Genomic DNA, 16,558 nt, shown 5'->3' with positions numbered 1-16,558 from the left:
GAAAAAGCAGTACTCCGTGTTCTCTGCAGTGTGTGCAAAGGCTGTTTTGATTTGGGGCAGATACAGAAATAGACATGCTAAGTTTAAATCCCCCAAATAAAACTAGATTATATAAGCACGTAATTGCTCTAAGTAGCCCACAAATATATGTGACAAACTTGAATAAAGAGAACGCAAAAGAGAACAACGGCTCAATGTGCATTATGCAATGTGTTACATTAAGAAGAGCGGATACTGAACCAGTAAAAATCATATGCAATCTGTCCATGAGGCAATAGCTGGCTTCTCTCCTCCAAAGTGGCACAGAGCTGCCACAGTGTGTTCAGTCGGTGGTACTGCAGCATTGACAGGTCATGAATTAATGCCTGTATCATGTTAACTGTGAGTGTGATCATGTTTACTGTGTGTGTGACTGTAACATGATGTTGGAGAACTAAATTCTCCCTGACTATCTGAGAATGCTGGTGGGACAGTCGCACCACCAGTTGCACCACCAGTCGCCCCCCCCCCCCCCCCCCCCCCCCCCACTCTTCTGCCACAACCCCCACAAAGTTATTCTCTGTGGGTTTGTCATCTACCACAAATATTAATGTATTTTTGTTGAGAACACAAGTTGTGCTCATATTAATCAAGTGCACCACAGCAGTAGAATTTGTCCTTCAGTACAGTCATATAAATCTTTCTTAATTCAATTTCTTGTTTTTCTTAAAAACTTGGATGCAGGACAGATGCTGCAACTCTTAAGAATATCAGACCATCCATCTTTCCACCCTCCAGCAATTAAGTCTGTGAAGGACAAATCTTGTTGGAACTGCTTATCGTTTGATCTGAGGTCGAGGGACTGTTGATTCATTAAGGCTTTGCCAATTTACCCCTGGCAGCTAAAAATAAAGAAAAAAACACTCTCCACAGTGTGCTCCCACAAAATAAGAGAACACGAATCTTCTCATCTGTCCAGGAGAAAAGGAATTTATAGAAGACTCGGCCATCACATGAACCACCACATTACACAGAGAGAAAAACAAGGCATTTATTCATTTTACTGGAAGAGGCGTACCCACCGGGCCTGATGCAGTGGTACTATTGATGTTCCACACATCTGTGTCCCACTCTGCACATCTATCCACGCACAAGGGATGATTTCACACCAGAACGAACACAGTACACAACTTGTTATATTTATCCACGTGGTCCAAGTTTATTCATCAGGTTTTAACCCCAAAAAAATTACAAAATTCCATCTATACTGACAGGACAAACTCCTGCAAAACCTGTTAAGTCATAAGACAGATGGCATACAGACACAGTCTGAATAAAACAACACAAAGACTGCTCCTCTTATTCCTCATCCCACCGCAAATCAAGTGGCAAAATCCTTCTGGCTCGCCACAACACTGGATGATGAATCATTGATCCTCCAAAATTCAGTCTTTAACCACCCAGTGACTGCGGGTCCGTTTATGCCTGGATGGTGTTCTTGGCACTGAAAGCCATGTAGTAAAACAAGATACCGATGAGGGCAGCCACCACCTCAGTAGACACCCATGGGCCGCTCCACGCACCCTGTGGTGGCACGTAAAAAAAAAAAGGAAGATCAGAACAGGTTTGGCAAGAAATATAACCAACCATATATTAGAGCCTGATGCATTTATCGGTGGAACAATAAAAATCAGCTGATTTGAGCCTTTAACAAGCATCAGCGTTTGCCAACATGCACAGACATAAACACTTGCTTTACAGAATAAACAAAGCAGAAAATATGTGCATTTAATTAATTTAGTTTATGGTTTAACTGTAAAATATCAAGCCTCAATTACATTTCAATTTGAGGGTTAGATATAGATACTATTTAACCGATATATTGGTATTGGATTTTTTTTCTATCAGCCCCCAAAGATCCATATCGGTAAGTATCTGCCATATATTAGTTTCCCCTTGTTTCAAGATTAGTCTGAGACAGAATGCAACTGGGTTATACCTCACATCACATCCAACACAAAGACTTATCAGTCATTGTTTGAGTGTGATGTCATTCTTAAGTCAATGTACAATTGATTTGTTTTTTCAATTTCTAGCAATAGAAAAAGTGTTTTCCCAGGAGGTAACATTTTGGTACAATTTATGATGTGAGGGGTTTTGTGTGATTGAAACATTTAATCAACCTTGTGTTGATAAGCTCCTATTGAATTATGGCCTGACTTTGTTGGCTCCATAAAAATGTTGGAAGCTTTTTACATTTCCAGCAGATAAAGAGCTACACTATTGACTTGGGGTCAGGTTTTTGACCCAAAGTGATTAGAGCAATTATTAGAAGTCAAGAAAAAAAGAGTTGTGGGTAGGAAAATCTAAACAACAGAACAAATGAGCAGACAGGTAAAATAAAAAGCTCTGTAAATCAGAGGGAGGTGTAGCATTCGCACTCGTGTGATTCAATGTTAATATAAAAATACTGATTACAGACGCTTTCATTCGAGGGTGTTTGGTGAGTTTTACAAAGCTAATGGCACCATTACTGTGAACTGATTCACATGTTCAACCTGAGGATCTATTAGAGACTCACCCTGTGGTCAATGTTGATGGAGAACAGAGGCTGAATGGCATTTACGTCTTCGTTGTTTCTCTGGGCCTGGAACAAAAGAAACGCAGCCACATATGGTTCAAATTAAACAGCCTTTGCAAAACAAGCAGAGCTCATTGGCAGCAGACCATGAGCTTATCGACAATACATGTAACACGAACCTTGCGCAGGGCACTGTAGGACTCCTCATCAAAGAATTTGACCTGATATGTTCCAGAGCTGGCCTGTTTGTGAGGAAGGCTCCAGGACACCTGAGGGGGAAACAGTCACATGTTGAAGGGATTTTTTTTGGTGTCAAAATTCAAAGGCTGTGCTGTGAATTAATGTGCCGCTGAGGACTGGATTAAAACCACGGCGAGGAAGGCGGGGACAAAACAGCCTGCTGAGATGCTGCAATGTGATGAATTGTACAAATAAGGCTAACAGCGCACAGAACATGATGGAGGTAGCTGTGTTGAGACTGACGAGGGCGCGAGAGACAAGTTCAAATCCCTCCAGCTCTCACACACACCTGGCCAGTCACTATTTGAAGTGGTAAGATTGGCAGAATGTCAATTCTGAACACCATCAGTCATTAGTTGAAAATAAGCGTCGTATTTTGGGTAATTTTAATATTTGTTTTCTTTGATAAGTGCTAGCTTTTAAGAGATCTTAGACTCAGGGGGACTTTTTGAAAAGTTTTAATTTATACATTATAAACCAACCAACTGGTCAAATATGTCCTACATATTTTAACTTTATTAGTGCAGCATTTTCCATAACAGAACTTGGAAAGAGTGTCACATGGCAATACAACACTGGAAGAATATAATCAAACAAAGGATAAAAACATTTAACTGGACATAAAAGGCACAATAAAAAAGCAGACGGAGGACACTCAAAATAAAAATTTGCTATAATGCACATAACTTTTTATTATATATACTTTTGCCACATATTTTTATTTACTGTAATTCTCTTGGTCTGTAAATATTTCTATTCTTGGCTGGAGCGACTGAAACAAAACCAAAGTTCCCCACAGGGATAAAGTATTTCTGATTCTGATTGTACTGTTTTGAGAAAGCTGACACGGAAGTGTGGAGTTTAGTTCTTTTAGGGACAAATTCGAAAGGCTGCGAAGGGTCTGTCACTTCTAGTTACTAAGTTTAATCTAGAGACCCTCGTCAGAAGACCTCAGGCTGTGAACCGGCTCTTTAAGAGTTAGGCTTTCAGTAATTCAATTTGAAGCAAAACCCCGTCTAACCTTGATCATAATAACCAAGATTTTAAAAGCAATGTGTAGCTAGTGAGGAGGGGCCAAAACAGGGGTGAAAAAAAATCATGTCCTTGAATTGCTTAAAATCTTCAATAGTGTCTTTTGAACATCTAGTCTACATACGGGAAAGATCACTCCGAGACAGAGTGGAAGACTTGCATCAGGTCAGAAGGATTAAAAATGACCTCAAACCGTGGTTCATGTCATTATTATATTGTTTACATTTGATCTGATTAGTTCTGGTTTCTCATTGTAATTTAAAGAGTGGACTAAGAACATTTTGTATGACATACGCATATGTCGTCATTAACTACACAGGCCGTCTATATACCTGACATTGATTGGTTTCTAGACGGGTGTGTGTTTGACGTGGGGGTGTTTGGTGATTACTACCAGGAGCACCAACTTCAGGTACAGTACTCGACACTAGTTTGAATGGGCCTAACAAACAACCTTACCATTCAAACTATTACATCTTCGGAGGGGAAGACTACTAATGATCCCGAAAGCCACTTGTACTTTTTCTTCTTCTAATGTCTAATGTTATCTAGACTTCCTGCCAATGGTCTGAACCATCCATAGAATTGTTTTAGCACTGCAAACAAACCATGGGTCAGTTTGATCAGTCAAACTGATCAGATCAAACTGACCCATGGTGCGGTGTAAATTTTGGTCTGTTGGTCCAGGCCATGGTCTTTTCACTGGATAGAGGATGTCAATCTGATAATCTGCAAACTTAGATTTGCTCTGATTGAACTCTGGGAAATGGCTGAAAACACATAATTTGAAACAGCCCCTACCCTCCCTGTAACATCATATTTAAGATTATACACTTATATGTATGTGAGGTGATGTTCTTTGTGTTTCACCTTCCTATCACTAAAGTATTGAATGTGGCTGAGGCAGCTTGAAACTTTGACCGCCGGTGTCGGCAGATGTTCTCTGCACATGCAGCTGGATGTCATGTCTGTACATGTGGACACGGGGACACGACCGTACCTGGTACTTTCCAACATCCTGGCCTCTGGTCACAGGGAACTGTCTTCCATTGACATCAGCATACAGAGTCACACTCTGGACAGGACAGACATGATCACCAGTGAGTCACACAGTCAATCACACTGAAACATCATCACAGTGTTGGACGTGCTGGAGGTTTGACTGGTACCTGAGCTCCGTTGGCACAGGCCAGGCTGAGTTCAACGATGAACACAGACTCTGAGGAGATGACGGCGTCAGAGGTGGTGTAGGCCGAGGGGGTGATCACTGGGTCCGTGCAGCTCTCTCCTGTCACCACACAGAGCACAGCTACGGTTAGCTTAAGGTTAGCTTAATGTTAGCATCGACACCAGTACAACAACACGTTTCACCCTCACTTAACACGACAACAGAAGACACACAGACGTGACATCAAGAACTAGCCACTAGCTAATGCTGATTAGCATTACAAGCTTCATCCTCCGGTTCGACGCTGACTTACCCGAGCAGGCGACCACCAGCAGGGCCAGGAAGGCAGTTATCCGGATCATCGTGGTTTCTGAGCGGCTGTGTGACACGTTTCTTTATCGCTGAGCTCCGGAGCCTGAACCGCTTCTTCCAAACACACCGAGGGAAAGAAGTCCACCTCAGCTCACCGATGCGCTCCACTGCGCCTGCGCAGGACTGACGTGGACCGTAGTACCGCGGAGTATTCTGGGAAAGTAGCGAGTCGACACGTCATCAGCAAAAGTCCTGCAATAAATCCTCTTTTTTAATAAATAATAAATAATAATAATATTTTTTTGTAGTAAATAAATAAATCAATAAACATTCTATCTTAAAAAATGATGATATTAAATGCTTTAAATAATTAAATTAAGAAATGATACTCCCCTCCAGGTATACACTGTATTTGTGTGCATATTCCGTTATTGCACAAACACTTCTAATTGTCAAATTTTTTTCTCTAATGAGAAAACATTATTTTAAATCCTCCATTATAAAGTTTAAAGTGTTCAGCAAACACAAACTACTTCCTCCAATATGAATCAACGCCTCTGATTTATTGCAGGACTGTTTTATCTGTGTATCAAATAAACTTTAAACTGAAAATCCAAGCAAAACCTCTATTCTATAATAATGCATCATATTATGAGCTGCAACAATAAGGTGATTGGCAGAAAATTAACTGGCATCCGTTTTGTTTGTTTTGTGTTTTTTAAGAAAAAAGATCGACATTCACTGTTTTTTGTTTCTCAAATGTGAGGATTTGCTGCTTTTTTTGTGTGATGACAGTGACCTGAATATTTTGCAAACCTCATTATAACCAGGTATTAGAGTAAAATAAATGTACACACTATATTTAAATTAAAAAAAGGGTTAGGGTTAAAAATAGAATGGACAAAATATTTATTTGGCCTGAAGCCCAGATATCCAGACAGGTCAACATGTTAATCAATAAATCATTACAAATAATTAATATATATACATTTCTTGTAGTTACAGTTTTCACAGTTTTCAACTTATTTTTGAAAAATGGACATTTGATGAAGAATTTTTATGTATTTATTGACTTGAGAAAAGAAAATCACTGAAAAATAATTAATTGGAAATAGTTGAAAACAAACACCCACACAAATAAGTCATAAAGTCATAAATTACTTTAGAATCAACTTTCCACAAACATATCTGTGCACTTCACAGTTCCCACATCGTGCTGCAGATCTGCAGTCATGACTCAGATCTGCTGAACAAAACGTGAATGAGATGGCTGCTGGGAGTTGCAGCCAATCACAGAGACCTCAGAAGTGACGTCAGATCTCTAGAAATAGATGTGCCGAGAGCTGCTGTCAGTGCACATCACCCTTCACTTAAGTTCATATGTGTATCATCTCTCTCTGTGTCTCATGTCTCTGTTTTCATGATGCCAGTCTTATGGATCGGCTGCTTTGAATAGGCCTACTCCTCTTCCCTTGCGTACCTCCCGTTTCCCTTTCTTTTGGGGGGCTTGGACAGAGGGAGAGGAGGTGGCAGAGGTGGAGGGATCCTGTAGAGCTTGACGCGTGATGAGCTCCTTGAAGACTGAATCCATCTGGCGACAGACCTCCTGTGAGATGGAATAAACACTGGTGATGAGTTAGAGGAAAAAGGACAAAAGTGTCTTTGTCCGTCTCCCCTCTGTTCATGAGTGTGCAACTATGTTTGTAATAAAAGCCACAATGTATAATTGCCATTAAATGTTTATGCCATTAGTCGTTTGGTTCAGCTTTCAAAATGACACTATATATAGAAGGATTTGTAAGTTATTGTTATTATCATCTCCAAAGAAGAGCTCAACCACTTAACATCTGGAAAAGTGCTGCAGAACATCTGGACCAAAATCTCTTAGCAACTTGTTAGATGACATCAGCAGACTGTTGTAAAACCCGTTAACATTTATAGCTGCAAACAAATTCGTAGAAAATCCATCCATTATCTTTTATTCACACAAAGAAGTGGTGAATTATTTATCAAGCCTAATTATCAAAGCTGTTTGTTAGGGCCAATTAATTCTAGAATAAAAGGGTATTTTTTACATGATGGAAGAAGTTATTAGAAACCAAATGAGAAACAAATCAGACCTTGTCTACTTGAACACCTATATCCTCAGAAGACGAGTGTTCCTGGAGACTGAATTTACAAACAGACAGATTGTTAATATTTTCATATTAATATAACATGTCAGCTTCAACATTTAGTGGTACTTACTCTCTGCACACCAGGAAAGGAGAGGGGGCCCTCTGTCGTTTGCACTGGGGCCCAACAGGAATCTGTAACATCAACTTTGCAGCTGAAGGGATGCTGCCCCCTTCTGGTTTACATGTCGATCTCTTGTGGTCGATGGAGCCACTACTGTTAGCTCTGGGACGTTCTGCTCTCATCCGTGCTGGTGTTGTAGACAAACTGGTGCTGCGGTCAGCTGACGATACTGTTTCTGAGTCTGTCACACATGGCATCTATTCAATGACACCACGACCGCCTCAGAGGAATGATAGACCAGGATGAGCATGTAAACTTACCGTCTTTGCCATGAGTGCAGTCTGCCTCCCCATCTCCTTCTTCAAGAAGAGGCTCACTGTGAAGAAAACACTCTCAGATAATCGTCCTACCACGCAATGTATCCGTGTTATGTGTTTGTTGGGTATGAACGTCTTTTTTTATTTCTTACCAGTCCTCCTGTTCTAGTGACATGCATTTCTCATACACCGGCCCCTGTATCTCACTCTGGCTGGGGAAGATGCTTTCATGCTGGACGATGATGCTCTTCACCAGGGCGTTGATCTGAGGCTGCAGGGTGACGGCATCATCATCATCTTGAGCTCCTCTGAAGAGGCTGGGCCCAAAACAAACGGCCAGGTTGTAAGGCTGCATCATGTTCTCGTCACTGTACTGCGACACGCTGGAGGAACAGGGCGAGAAAGTAAATATTATACAGTGAAGGAGCAAGAAATGACATGAGATGCACAGATATAGAAATAAAACTAAGCTGCATTATGCTGTTTTGCCTTCTTCTTACAAGTAATCAATAGACAAACTGCTCTTTTTTCAAAATTAATGACTACACTTCATCTCATCTCAAGTGGTTCTCAAACAGACGGATTAGTTCACCCTAGAGGGGCATAGAGCCACTGCAGGGCTGCATTGAGGGAGGAGAGGGGGAATTGGAGAGATATATAACAAACAAGACTTTACTGATTCATCATTGTGACCTTTGTTTCATTGTCATTGTTAAGGCTTGATGATAAAATATGTTTATTCAGCTTCCGAAGGGAAAACCACTGTCTTACACGAACCACTTCCTTTCCCATTACCTATCATGGTATGATTTTACAATTGTCCTTCAGTTTAGATTTTAACGTTTAGCAAATCCACTTTATTTGTGTAAAATATCAAATCATACACCATCCTGGGGCTGGCGTAACAGTAAATAAGCAGCTCCTGCTGGAAATCAGCTGTGCACATCTATATAACATGATACATGATTTAAAAAAGAGGTCAACATAATTGGAGACATGAGCTAAGGGGTTAAAAAAAATTAGTTTCTCTTCCTTCTTTAAAAACCATGTTAGTTTTGTGTGAATTACTGTTAAATATGGTTCTGTTTTTCTGATTGGAGTTGAACAGGAACAAGTGCAAAGAGTAACAATACTCACTGATGAAGGAATGCAAAGAGGTATCGCATGACAATGATGAGCGGCTCAGGATAGGAAGAGATGACTGATTTGAGCTGAGCCACTCTCTCTGCCTCGTTCTTGATCTCTAAGAAAAGGTCATGAAAAAAGGCCCCTTACACTTATGATATTCACCACACACACACGACTTGCTAACCTCAACTATTACTACTACTGTACTTACCAAAGCCGAACCATTAAAACAACTCTAACCTTAAAATGTTATAATCACTTTACGCTTTTTGTTTCCAGAGTGTTGGGCTTCCTGGGCGGACATTACACACACAATCACACACTCACGAGCATGTTCCAGGAGTTGGTTGGTGCTCTCGATGGGGAAGAGTGGATTCTCCAGAACTCTGAAGTAGAGCTTAAGCACTCCAGCCACAGAGTCCAGGTCAAAGCTCTGCTCAGCTAGGGGCTCCTCTCCTGCAGGCAAGCCCACGACATAGTGCCCCACATTAGTAACGCTCCACAGTGGGGGGCGCTACTCTATGATGGCTCCACACACAAAAAACACACAGGCCTACCTCGCTCAAAAGCATCCCTTAGGTTGTTGACTTCCATTTGAGACCCAGGAACCCTAAATATCCCTTCATGGTGGAGACCTACAGGATGGATTTTTAATTTAAAACTATGTCTATGATATTTTACTGCATCAAGGCCACAAATGTCCATGTGCTGGTTTACTCTTCTGTCCATCTTGAATTCTCACCATTTAGGTTGATGAAGCGAATGCAACTCTCCACAACAAGTGGAATCTGTTGTCCCGATGCCTGAATGAAACAAATTTAGTGATGAATTTCTAAAGCACCATGTTTGGGACATTAACGCCAACTTATGAAGTGGAAGAGAATAATGAAGTGACAATCCCCGGAAGTCAGAAACAGGTGAGATGGTGTAAAAATGTTGGTAGCTACCTGTAGGAAGGACAGCATGTCTCCGCTGAACAGTTTGTGGTTGTGCAACAAATTGGAGCTGGAGTGAGTCTTCCTGACGCGCATTAGCTTCCCGTTGTGTCTGCAGAGCAATGATATGTATTGAAGACACAGCACATTGTGTCACAGCGATGTAATATCTGCAGAATCATATGGCTTTCACAAATTCACATATATTATGCTCGTATTCAGGTTCATAATTTTGATTTGGGTTACTTCTTGAAAACACATCACTTTTCTAATAGTGTCCATTGCTGCAGCTTCTCTTTTCAGCCCCTGTCTGAAAGGTCTGGTTTCAGCCCCTGTCTCTTTAATGCCCTCCTCCTGATAAAGCCCAGTCTGCTCAGATCACATGTTGCTGATAAGGCGTTTCAGGAGCAATGTTTTCGGTGCGAGAGAGGAGCTCCCTTCCCGACTTTGGGCTTTTTAAGTTTACAGACCTTTTACATACACAAAAACTAGAGGCAAGGGGAAACTGAAAAAGCATAATATGTCTCCTTTAAGTAAGTTCTAAAAACATTATATTCCTACCTGGGTTGATATTCATTTGAAGCGTCAGCTAGGAAGAATAACAGATTAAATTAGTTTAAGCAGGAACAAGAAATGTTACTTTGGTTGCTGGCTAAAATAAAAAGGGAACAATTTACTGGACAATCCCTCCCCAGAGTGCACCAGATGTTCTCAAAAGAGAAACTGGCTCAGCACTTTGCCTTGTCTTAGAAATGCAGAAGTGATACCTTTTTCCACAGCCACTTTAAGCAAGTCATGTTTGGCTTGCAGTTTAGATGCCAGGGAACTCCCAACAAGGTACTCCTTAACTCTCTGTGAAACAAAGCAGATAGGAATCAGTGTCACGTCACTCTTCATTCACTTTGTTTCTTATAATCACTGTCACATTAACAACAAAGCTAAACCAAAAGCCACATCTTTATAACCAACTACACACCATCAAAACTAAAACTGCCACAATGTTGGTTGGGCATAAGAAAAGAAAAAAAGACTCACAGTGAAGTAGAGGTTTTCCATTTCCTGCAGGTTGGCCCTGCGTCGGGCCACACTAGGCTTGACAATCAGGTTTTCAGTGTTGACGTCCTGAGACAAACTGGGTTCCAGATCATCTTCACCAATACTCTCCAGCAGGGAACTCTGGGCTGCGGACATGTTCTTACTCACCTATATAGCATATATATAGCAGTGGCACAGATATTAACTTAATGTTGTGCTTTTTTGTGCTCACTAATGGTCATAGGGTGTGCAGAATATCAGAATCTGAGGGGAACTCACATTATTATACATTAATATACATTATTTTGCCTGTTTAATATGCCAGGATTAAAAATGTTTTGCACTTGGCAATGATAGAAACAAGGGAGTGGTTAACTTCAACTTGCTTGATGACTCAGACTTGAAGTAAGAGTAAGAAGGTCTTTTTAAATACGGCACCTTCAAATGGGAAAAAAAAAAAAAACTTTGACTGTTCTTGCTCACTTGGATCCACCACAGTTCCGCTCTGTCATTACTGTCTAAAGCACTATCTTCACTTTTTTCCCTTTCGTTTCTGACTCCAGTAAATAGCGTCATAATGTTTCCCCTTTCCTGCTCCTTCAACCATTAATGTTTTCTACACAGGAAACCACTGAGCTCATCCATGCGCATGCATACACATGTGAGCAGACACACACGTACAACAGTAAAAGAATCTAAGCCAAACATTATCCCCCCCTTCCTTTGATGACCTTTGCTGTTTTTTTAGTTTTAGATTTTTTCTGTTACACTTCATTGTTGTTAATGTTGAAGTGGTTAAGTTCCCCCTCTTGTTTTGTACTGCTCACCAAACTGTATTAATAATAAAAAATACCATGTTCCAGCTAACTGATCTAAAGGCACAGCCAAATTCATTCATTTTAAATAAAACTTAACACACAACCTGCATTGGACACTTTTTTTCCATTTCCTTCACATTATTACAAGTTTAGCTTCAAATCTCTATTTATATTCAGGACACTTCCCCATCTACTTCAATAGATTACACTTAATTTATTCAAGTAAGTGTATTTACAGTCTTGAATAAACTTGCCTGGCTCATGGCAGCTGTAAATACTCTGGTAGATAAAGTAGGCCCATGAAAAGTGTTAAGATCTGTTGGGATGGTGTACTCTACCTCCTCTGTTTCCTCTGTGACTGCTTTCAGTCTGGTCTGTATCTGTTTGAATCTGGTCTCCAGCTCGCATTTCATCTCACACTCTGCACTGACCTCAGAAACCTGCGAGAAACAACACAGAATGCAAAACTGCTGAGTATCCACTGGGAAAAAAAGCATCCCTGAGCCGAACTGATATGGATTTTGGAGGGCATATAGATATTATGAAGAAAATGTTTTAAAATTGGCAATGATTCCAAAGATGTCATTATCAAACCCTTATGACAAATGTAATTAGGGCAAAACCAAAAATCTATGTGTCTGAAGGCTCATATCGGCTCCACTCATCCATTATTCACACAAAACACACCTGGTCCCCGTCGTGAGGCTGATAGGTGAAGCGCAGGGGCATAGAGAAGCTGTTGTAATTGTCCTGCAGCTGAGAGTCTCTGTCGTGACCTTGGTCCAGTCCGGACACGGCCCCCTGAAGCTGCTGCAGCCCCGTGCTCAGATTCTCCTGAGCCCGCCACCGCCTGGACAGGTAGGCCTGCATCACCCGGCCTAAAGAGTGGTGGTAGCCTACATCTGCACACTGGCAATGACATATCAGACAGCATCACCCACTCGGATCATTCTTTAAACATGGTATTTTTAGATACCTCTGGCGCTGCAGGTCTAATATCACATGATAGATGTTCCAATGTTTTATAAGTTGTGAATGCTGCATCTCTAAAAAAGTGCCAGAAAACATGCAGGATTACATAACAGGGAAAGATAGCTGAAACAATAGTATGAACTCACGTCGATAAGAGTAGAGATGTCCTGAAGGTAATACTTATTCATGGAGGCATTGGCGGCACCCAGGTTTATGAGGTAGTCATTTCGGGCCTTTGTGCACTTCAGGTGTATCTCTTGAACCTTTCCTTGTCTCTATAGCACATGAACATTCATCAGCAAGAAATAAAAGCTTCACATAATGTACATGCATGCTGTGGTAGTATTTACCTTTTCTATCAACCTCTCTAGTTTCTTTGCAGCACTCTGCTTCTGCTTTTCTTCCTGTTTCTCTGCCTCCTTCAGCTTCCCCTCAGCACACACATACTCTGAGTGGTACTGGTAGTATGTCCGCCATGCCTACGCACACACACGCACGCACACACACACACATACACATAAATGCTGTGTTTGTCCAGGAAACCAAAATTGTTTTGGTGGTTGCTTTCACACTTACAGTCTGCAGCTCTGTTGTAACCTTGAGTAGACCATCTTGTAACTGAGAACAGATGTCTTTACTCTGTATATACATTGGTGAGACAAAATACCACAAAGTCAGTTGACAGAATATACTGTACATACTGAGCACCAAAATATTTTTTGGGCCCCAGGTGAAAAGGTGAAATTCAGACGAGGAAAGTGGTATTTGTAGCACAATGTCAGCACACAAACAGGTTTCATGTTTGTGGCCGGAGGATCAGTGTTTGTATCAGTACCTTCTTGGCAAGACGTTGCGTGTACTCCAGACAGTGTGTGAGGGGTTGGATGAGGAAGTTGCTGCAGCTCTCGCTCAGTCCATTATGGTCCCTACTTTCCAGCCGGGTCTGGGACAGCAGGGCCAGCCAGACTTTAGCCACTGAGTGACTGCTGGGATCTTTCCTGAAGTCAAAGGGACAAACCATGTGCTGGATATAATGAGGGATACTGCAAAACAGCATCCTCAAATGGACCGCTAGTTAATTTAGTAAAGCATGTGGTCCGTTACCTCTTAATTCTGGACGTAAACCTTTCAGCAAGCTTTTCGAGGGAGCGTGCATACTCGCTTTCAATCTCACCCCGCCGCCGCAGGTAATCTGTCAGGTCTTGCAGCTGCTGGCTCTTCTGCTCAAGTTGCAAGTCCAACACCTTCAGTTGGTCTGCAAGCTGGCAACGCACCTCTGAGAGATGACGAATGAAGGGGAGAAAGAACAGCAGACAGGGGAAAGAGAAGGAATCAAGAAAATGTGACTCATTCTAAGACTCTGCTGTGGGCGAGAAACAAATTTTACAATGTTTTTCCTGCAAAAAGGCCACATGTTGATCACAGGGAACATGGGCAGTTGAGAGAGTGGTACACATTCAAAGGTATTTAATCACCTTTTATTTGTGTGTCGTAGTCCACCATACCAATCTTCTCCCTACGGATTTTCACATGGGAAGTCATTGTTGCTCCAACTGGGTGGAATTCTGTATAAAAATAAGAAAATGTTTTGTTATCACCATCCAGTATGAAATATCAGCACCTCCGTTCTTTTTACTTCTCTTGTAAAATTAGTGTTTTTATGTGCATGCAAGCTATTCTGTTCTTTACTGGACAATGTTATCAAGGCCTGTGATCGACTGTTGCCCCCTTGCAGCATGCCTCATTTTAAGCTGTCATACTCTTGAGCGCTGAAACAACCCCCTTCCCTCCATGAAGGCCATGCTAACTTCCTCCTGCCACAGAAAGTATGAGAATAGAGCACGTTCATCTTACTGTAACACATCTCTTCAAACCTGGCCACCCTCTTGCTGTGCTCTGCTGAGCGGCACACAACGAGAGAACCAGCTGGCATGTGCTGCCTGCTGCACCGGACACGCTGCACAAATGCACGAGGTGCAAAAATAGCTCCAACATCGCAGCTGCCCTGAAAATAGGATGAACCACAAGGCGTACAACTCTGTGGGGATGTTCATGCTAAAGCTACCAGTGTTTTTAGTGATACTCACTCAAAGCATACAGAACGAAAACAACATTGACCTTACACCTCCACAGCACATGACTGTGAATCTGCAATAACAGGGGAAAAAGTAAAGTTAATCCAATTTTAGGCTGAAAACAACGTGAGACATGACGAACATGAGAGCTTCAGCTTCAGGTCCATTTTTATCCTGTTGCACGCTAGTGTGACTGCAGCAAGTCACTGCATGTCAGTCATGATCATTTGACGGCCTCTGAGAATCAACAGCTAAGGCATTGATTTCTGCAAAACATTATTTATCAGGACGACATTCAGTGTACATCAGAAAGAGGAAGAGTTGGGTAATTTCTTGCTGGATCACAACCTTAGGTTCACCCCCCCCCCCCCTTAATACTTCCCTGTTTTTTTTTTTTTCAAGGCAAACGTCACTCATCAGCATTCTGGTCAGCTGAAATGTGCCCTCTCCACTTTCTCCCAACTGAGACACAACTGACCTCAAAATGCCTCAGCAACATTACAGCAATCCCAAAACTCCATGTAGAAAGGAGCGTGTGTCATTTTTCCAGAATATGTCACCATTTTCCACTTAACCTCCTCATTCCTTCTCCCTGTCATCAGCAGTGAATCACATCCTCCTGTTGTCACAACCTGCGGCTGTATTTTTATACACGTTAGAGTTAAACCTCTCTGCTGCTGCTTTTTCACTCGCTGTCATAGTGTGTCATAGTGCTGTGCTTTTCGTTTTGAGTTTTTCCCACAAGTACCAACACATCGAGGCGGCCTGAACTGTGAAACAGTTAAAAAGGCCTCAGGGCCTTGTCTGCACCCAATAGTGACATAGTTAAAGTAATCAAGCAGATCAATGCTTCATGACAGCGTACAGTGTGCAGGACAAACACATGTTTATTTACAGCTAAACTGGCTAAATGTCACTGCCTGGTTTTGACGAGAAATCAAGCTTAATAAAAAAGTTTCTTACATCCGGTAAAAAGAAGTAGTCCTACCTGATGAGGAGCAGTCCTGACAAGCCTTTTCTCCAGACTGAGGCAACTAAATAATGCCAGTTAATAGCACAATAAGCTCTCAACTGTTTCACCTCCCCCTCACATTGGAAACGGATGGATGTGGGTGGAGTAGAACTCATCTGACTCTCTCTCTCTCTGACACTCTCTCTCCTTTTCTCACCCCTCATCTCACTGAGTTTCTGAGGCATCACTCTGTGTGTGTGTGTGTGTGTATGTGTGTGATTGTGCAAGTGTAAACCTCCTTAGTCAAGTCCTTCCCCTCCCTTTCATGCTGCCTCCTGAACCTCCACAGCAGCTCCTCAGTCCAATCACACGCCAGCTGTTTTCACTGATTAGACCCTCCTCACTGGCTGCTGCAGGAAATCAGCAGCTTTACAGTCGGATTTGTAAAAAGGAAAAGCCCTGAATGCTCAGGGTGGGAATTCAGGGAGTCCACTATCTGCTCACTTACAGTTTTTGATGAGTGATCTACAGCTACAGAGACTATTTGAACGTCCCCAGTCACATTCATCACATACACACAGTGGCAGAAAACTATTGCAGTGATTGCAAATGAATTCATTAAACTGAGCCTCGTCACAGTGGAGGACTTGTCTTGAATGGCAGCAGCGCCTTCGTCTTCTCTCACCTCTCGATGCAAAGTGTAACATTGCATGAAGGTGTGAAACTGAGTTATTTCAATTTGTGACAAACAGGCCAACTCTCTAAAAGGTCATTCT

At 41.8% G+C, this 16,558-nt stretch overlaps 2 protein-coding genes across 5 annotated transcripts; both read right to left on the bottom strand.

The window, feature by feature from the left end:
• Positions 1–1,173: 1,173 nt before the first annotated feature.
• Positions 1,174–5,535, bottom strand: ssr4 (signal sequence receptor, delta). The gene is made up of 6 exons (XM_020088720.2): positions 5,314–5,535; positions 5,002–5,120; positions 4,833–4,907; positions 2,740–2,829; positions 2,561–2,626; positions 1,174–1,563 (listed from the first exon to the last, which is right to left on the bottom strand). Exons 1-6 carry the CDS (start codon positions 5,360–5,362, stop codon positions 1,459–1,461), a joined length of 504 nt encoding a protein of 167 aa, XP_019944279.1. The 5' UTR covers positions 5,363–5,535; the 3' UTR covers positions 1,174–1,458.
• A 669-nt stretch (positions 5,536–6,204) lies between these two features.
• LOC109630468 (rho GTPase-activating protein 4) lies at positions 6,205–16,165 on the bottom strand. 4 transcript variants are annotated; one of them, XM_020088682.2, is made up of 22 exons: positions 16,078–16,165; positions 14,231–14,320; positions 13,860–14,031; positions 13,591–13,753; positions 13,332–13,394; positions 13,106–13,234; positions 12,902–13,030; positions 12,471–12,692; positions 12,122–12,223; positions 10,966–11,133; positions 10,698–10,782; positions 10,492–10,519; positions 9,943–10,042; positions 9,738–9,798; positions 9,553–9,630; positions 9,323–9,451; positions 9,005–9,110; positions 8,020–8,250; positions 7,871–7,926; positions 7,560–7,791; positions 7,433–7,481; positions 6,205–6,918 (listed from the first exon to the last, which is right to left on the bottom strand). In XM_020088682.2, the coding sequence occupies exons 2-22, from the start codon at positions 14,295–14,297 to the stop codon at positions 6,745–6,747; spliced, it is 2,544 nt and encodes an 847-aa protein (XP_019944241.1). In that variant the 5' UTR covers positions 14,298–14,320; positions 16,078–16,165; the 3' UTR covers positions 6,205–6,744. The 4 variants fall into 4 exon arrangements, with proteins under 4 accessions (XP_019944241.1, XP_019944240.1, XP_019944242.1 ...); XM_020088681.2 differs by lacking the exon at positions 16,078–16,165 and adding an exon at positions 15,819–16,057; XM_020088683.2 differs by lacking the exon at positions 16,078–16,165 and adding an exon at positions 15,794–15,906.
• Between the last annotated feature and the right edge of the window lie 393 nt (positions 16,166–16,558).

This window comes from Paralichthys olivaceus, chromosome 6, assembly GCF_024713975.1.
Source record: "Paralichthys olivaceus isolate ysfri-2021 chromosome 6, ASM2471397v2, whole genome shotgun sequence".
In the NCBI taxonomy this organism is placed as follows: domain Eukaryota; kingdom Metazoa; phylum Chordata; class Actinopteri; order Pleuronectiformes; family Paralichthyidae; genus Paralichthys; species Paralichthys olivaceus.
The sequence above is the reverse complement of the archived record's forward strand: the minus strand, read 5'-3'. Positions and strand labels throughout refer to the sequence as shown.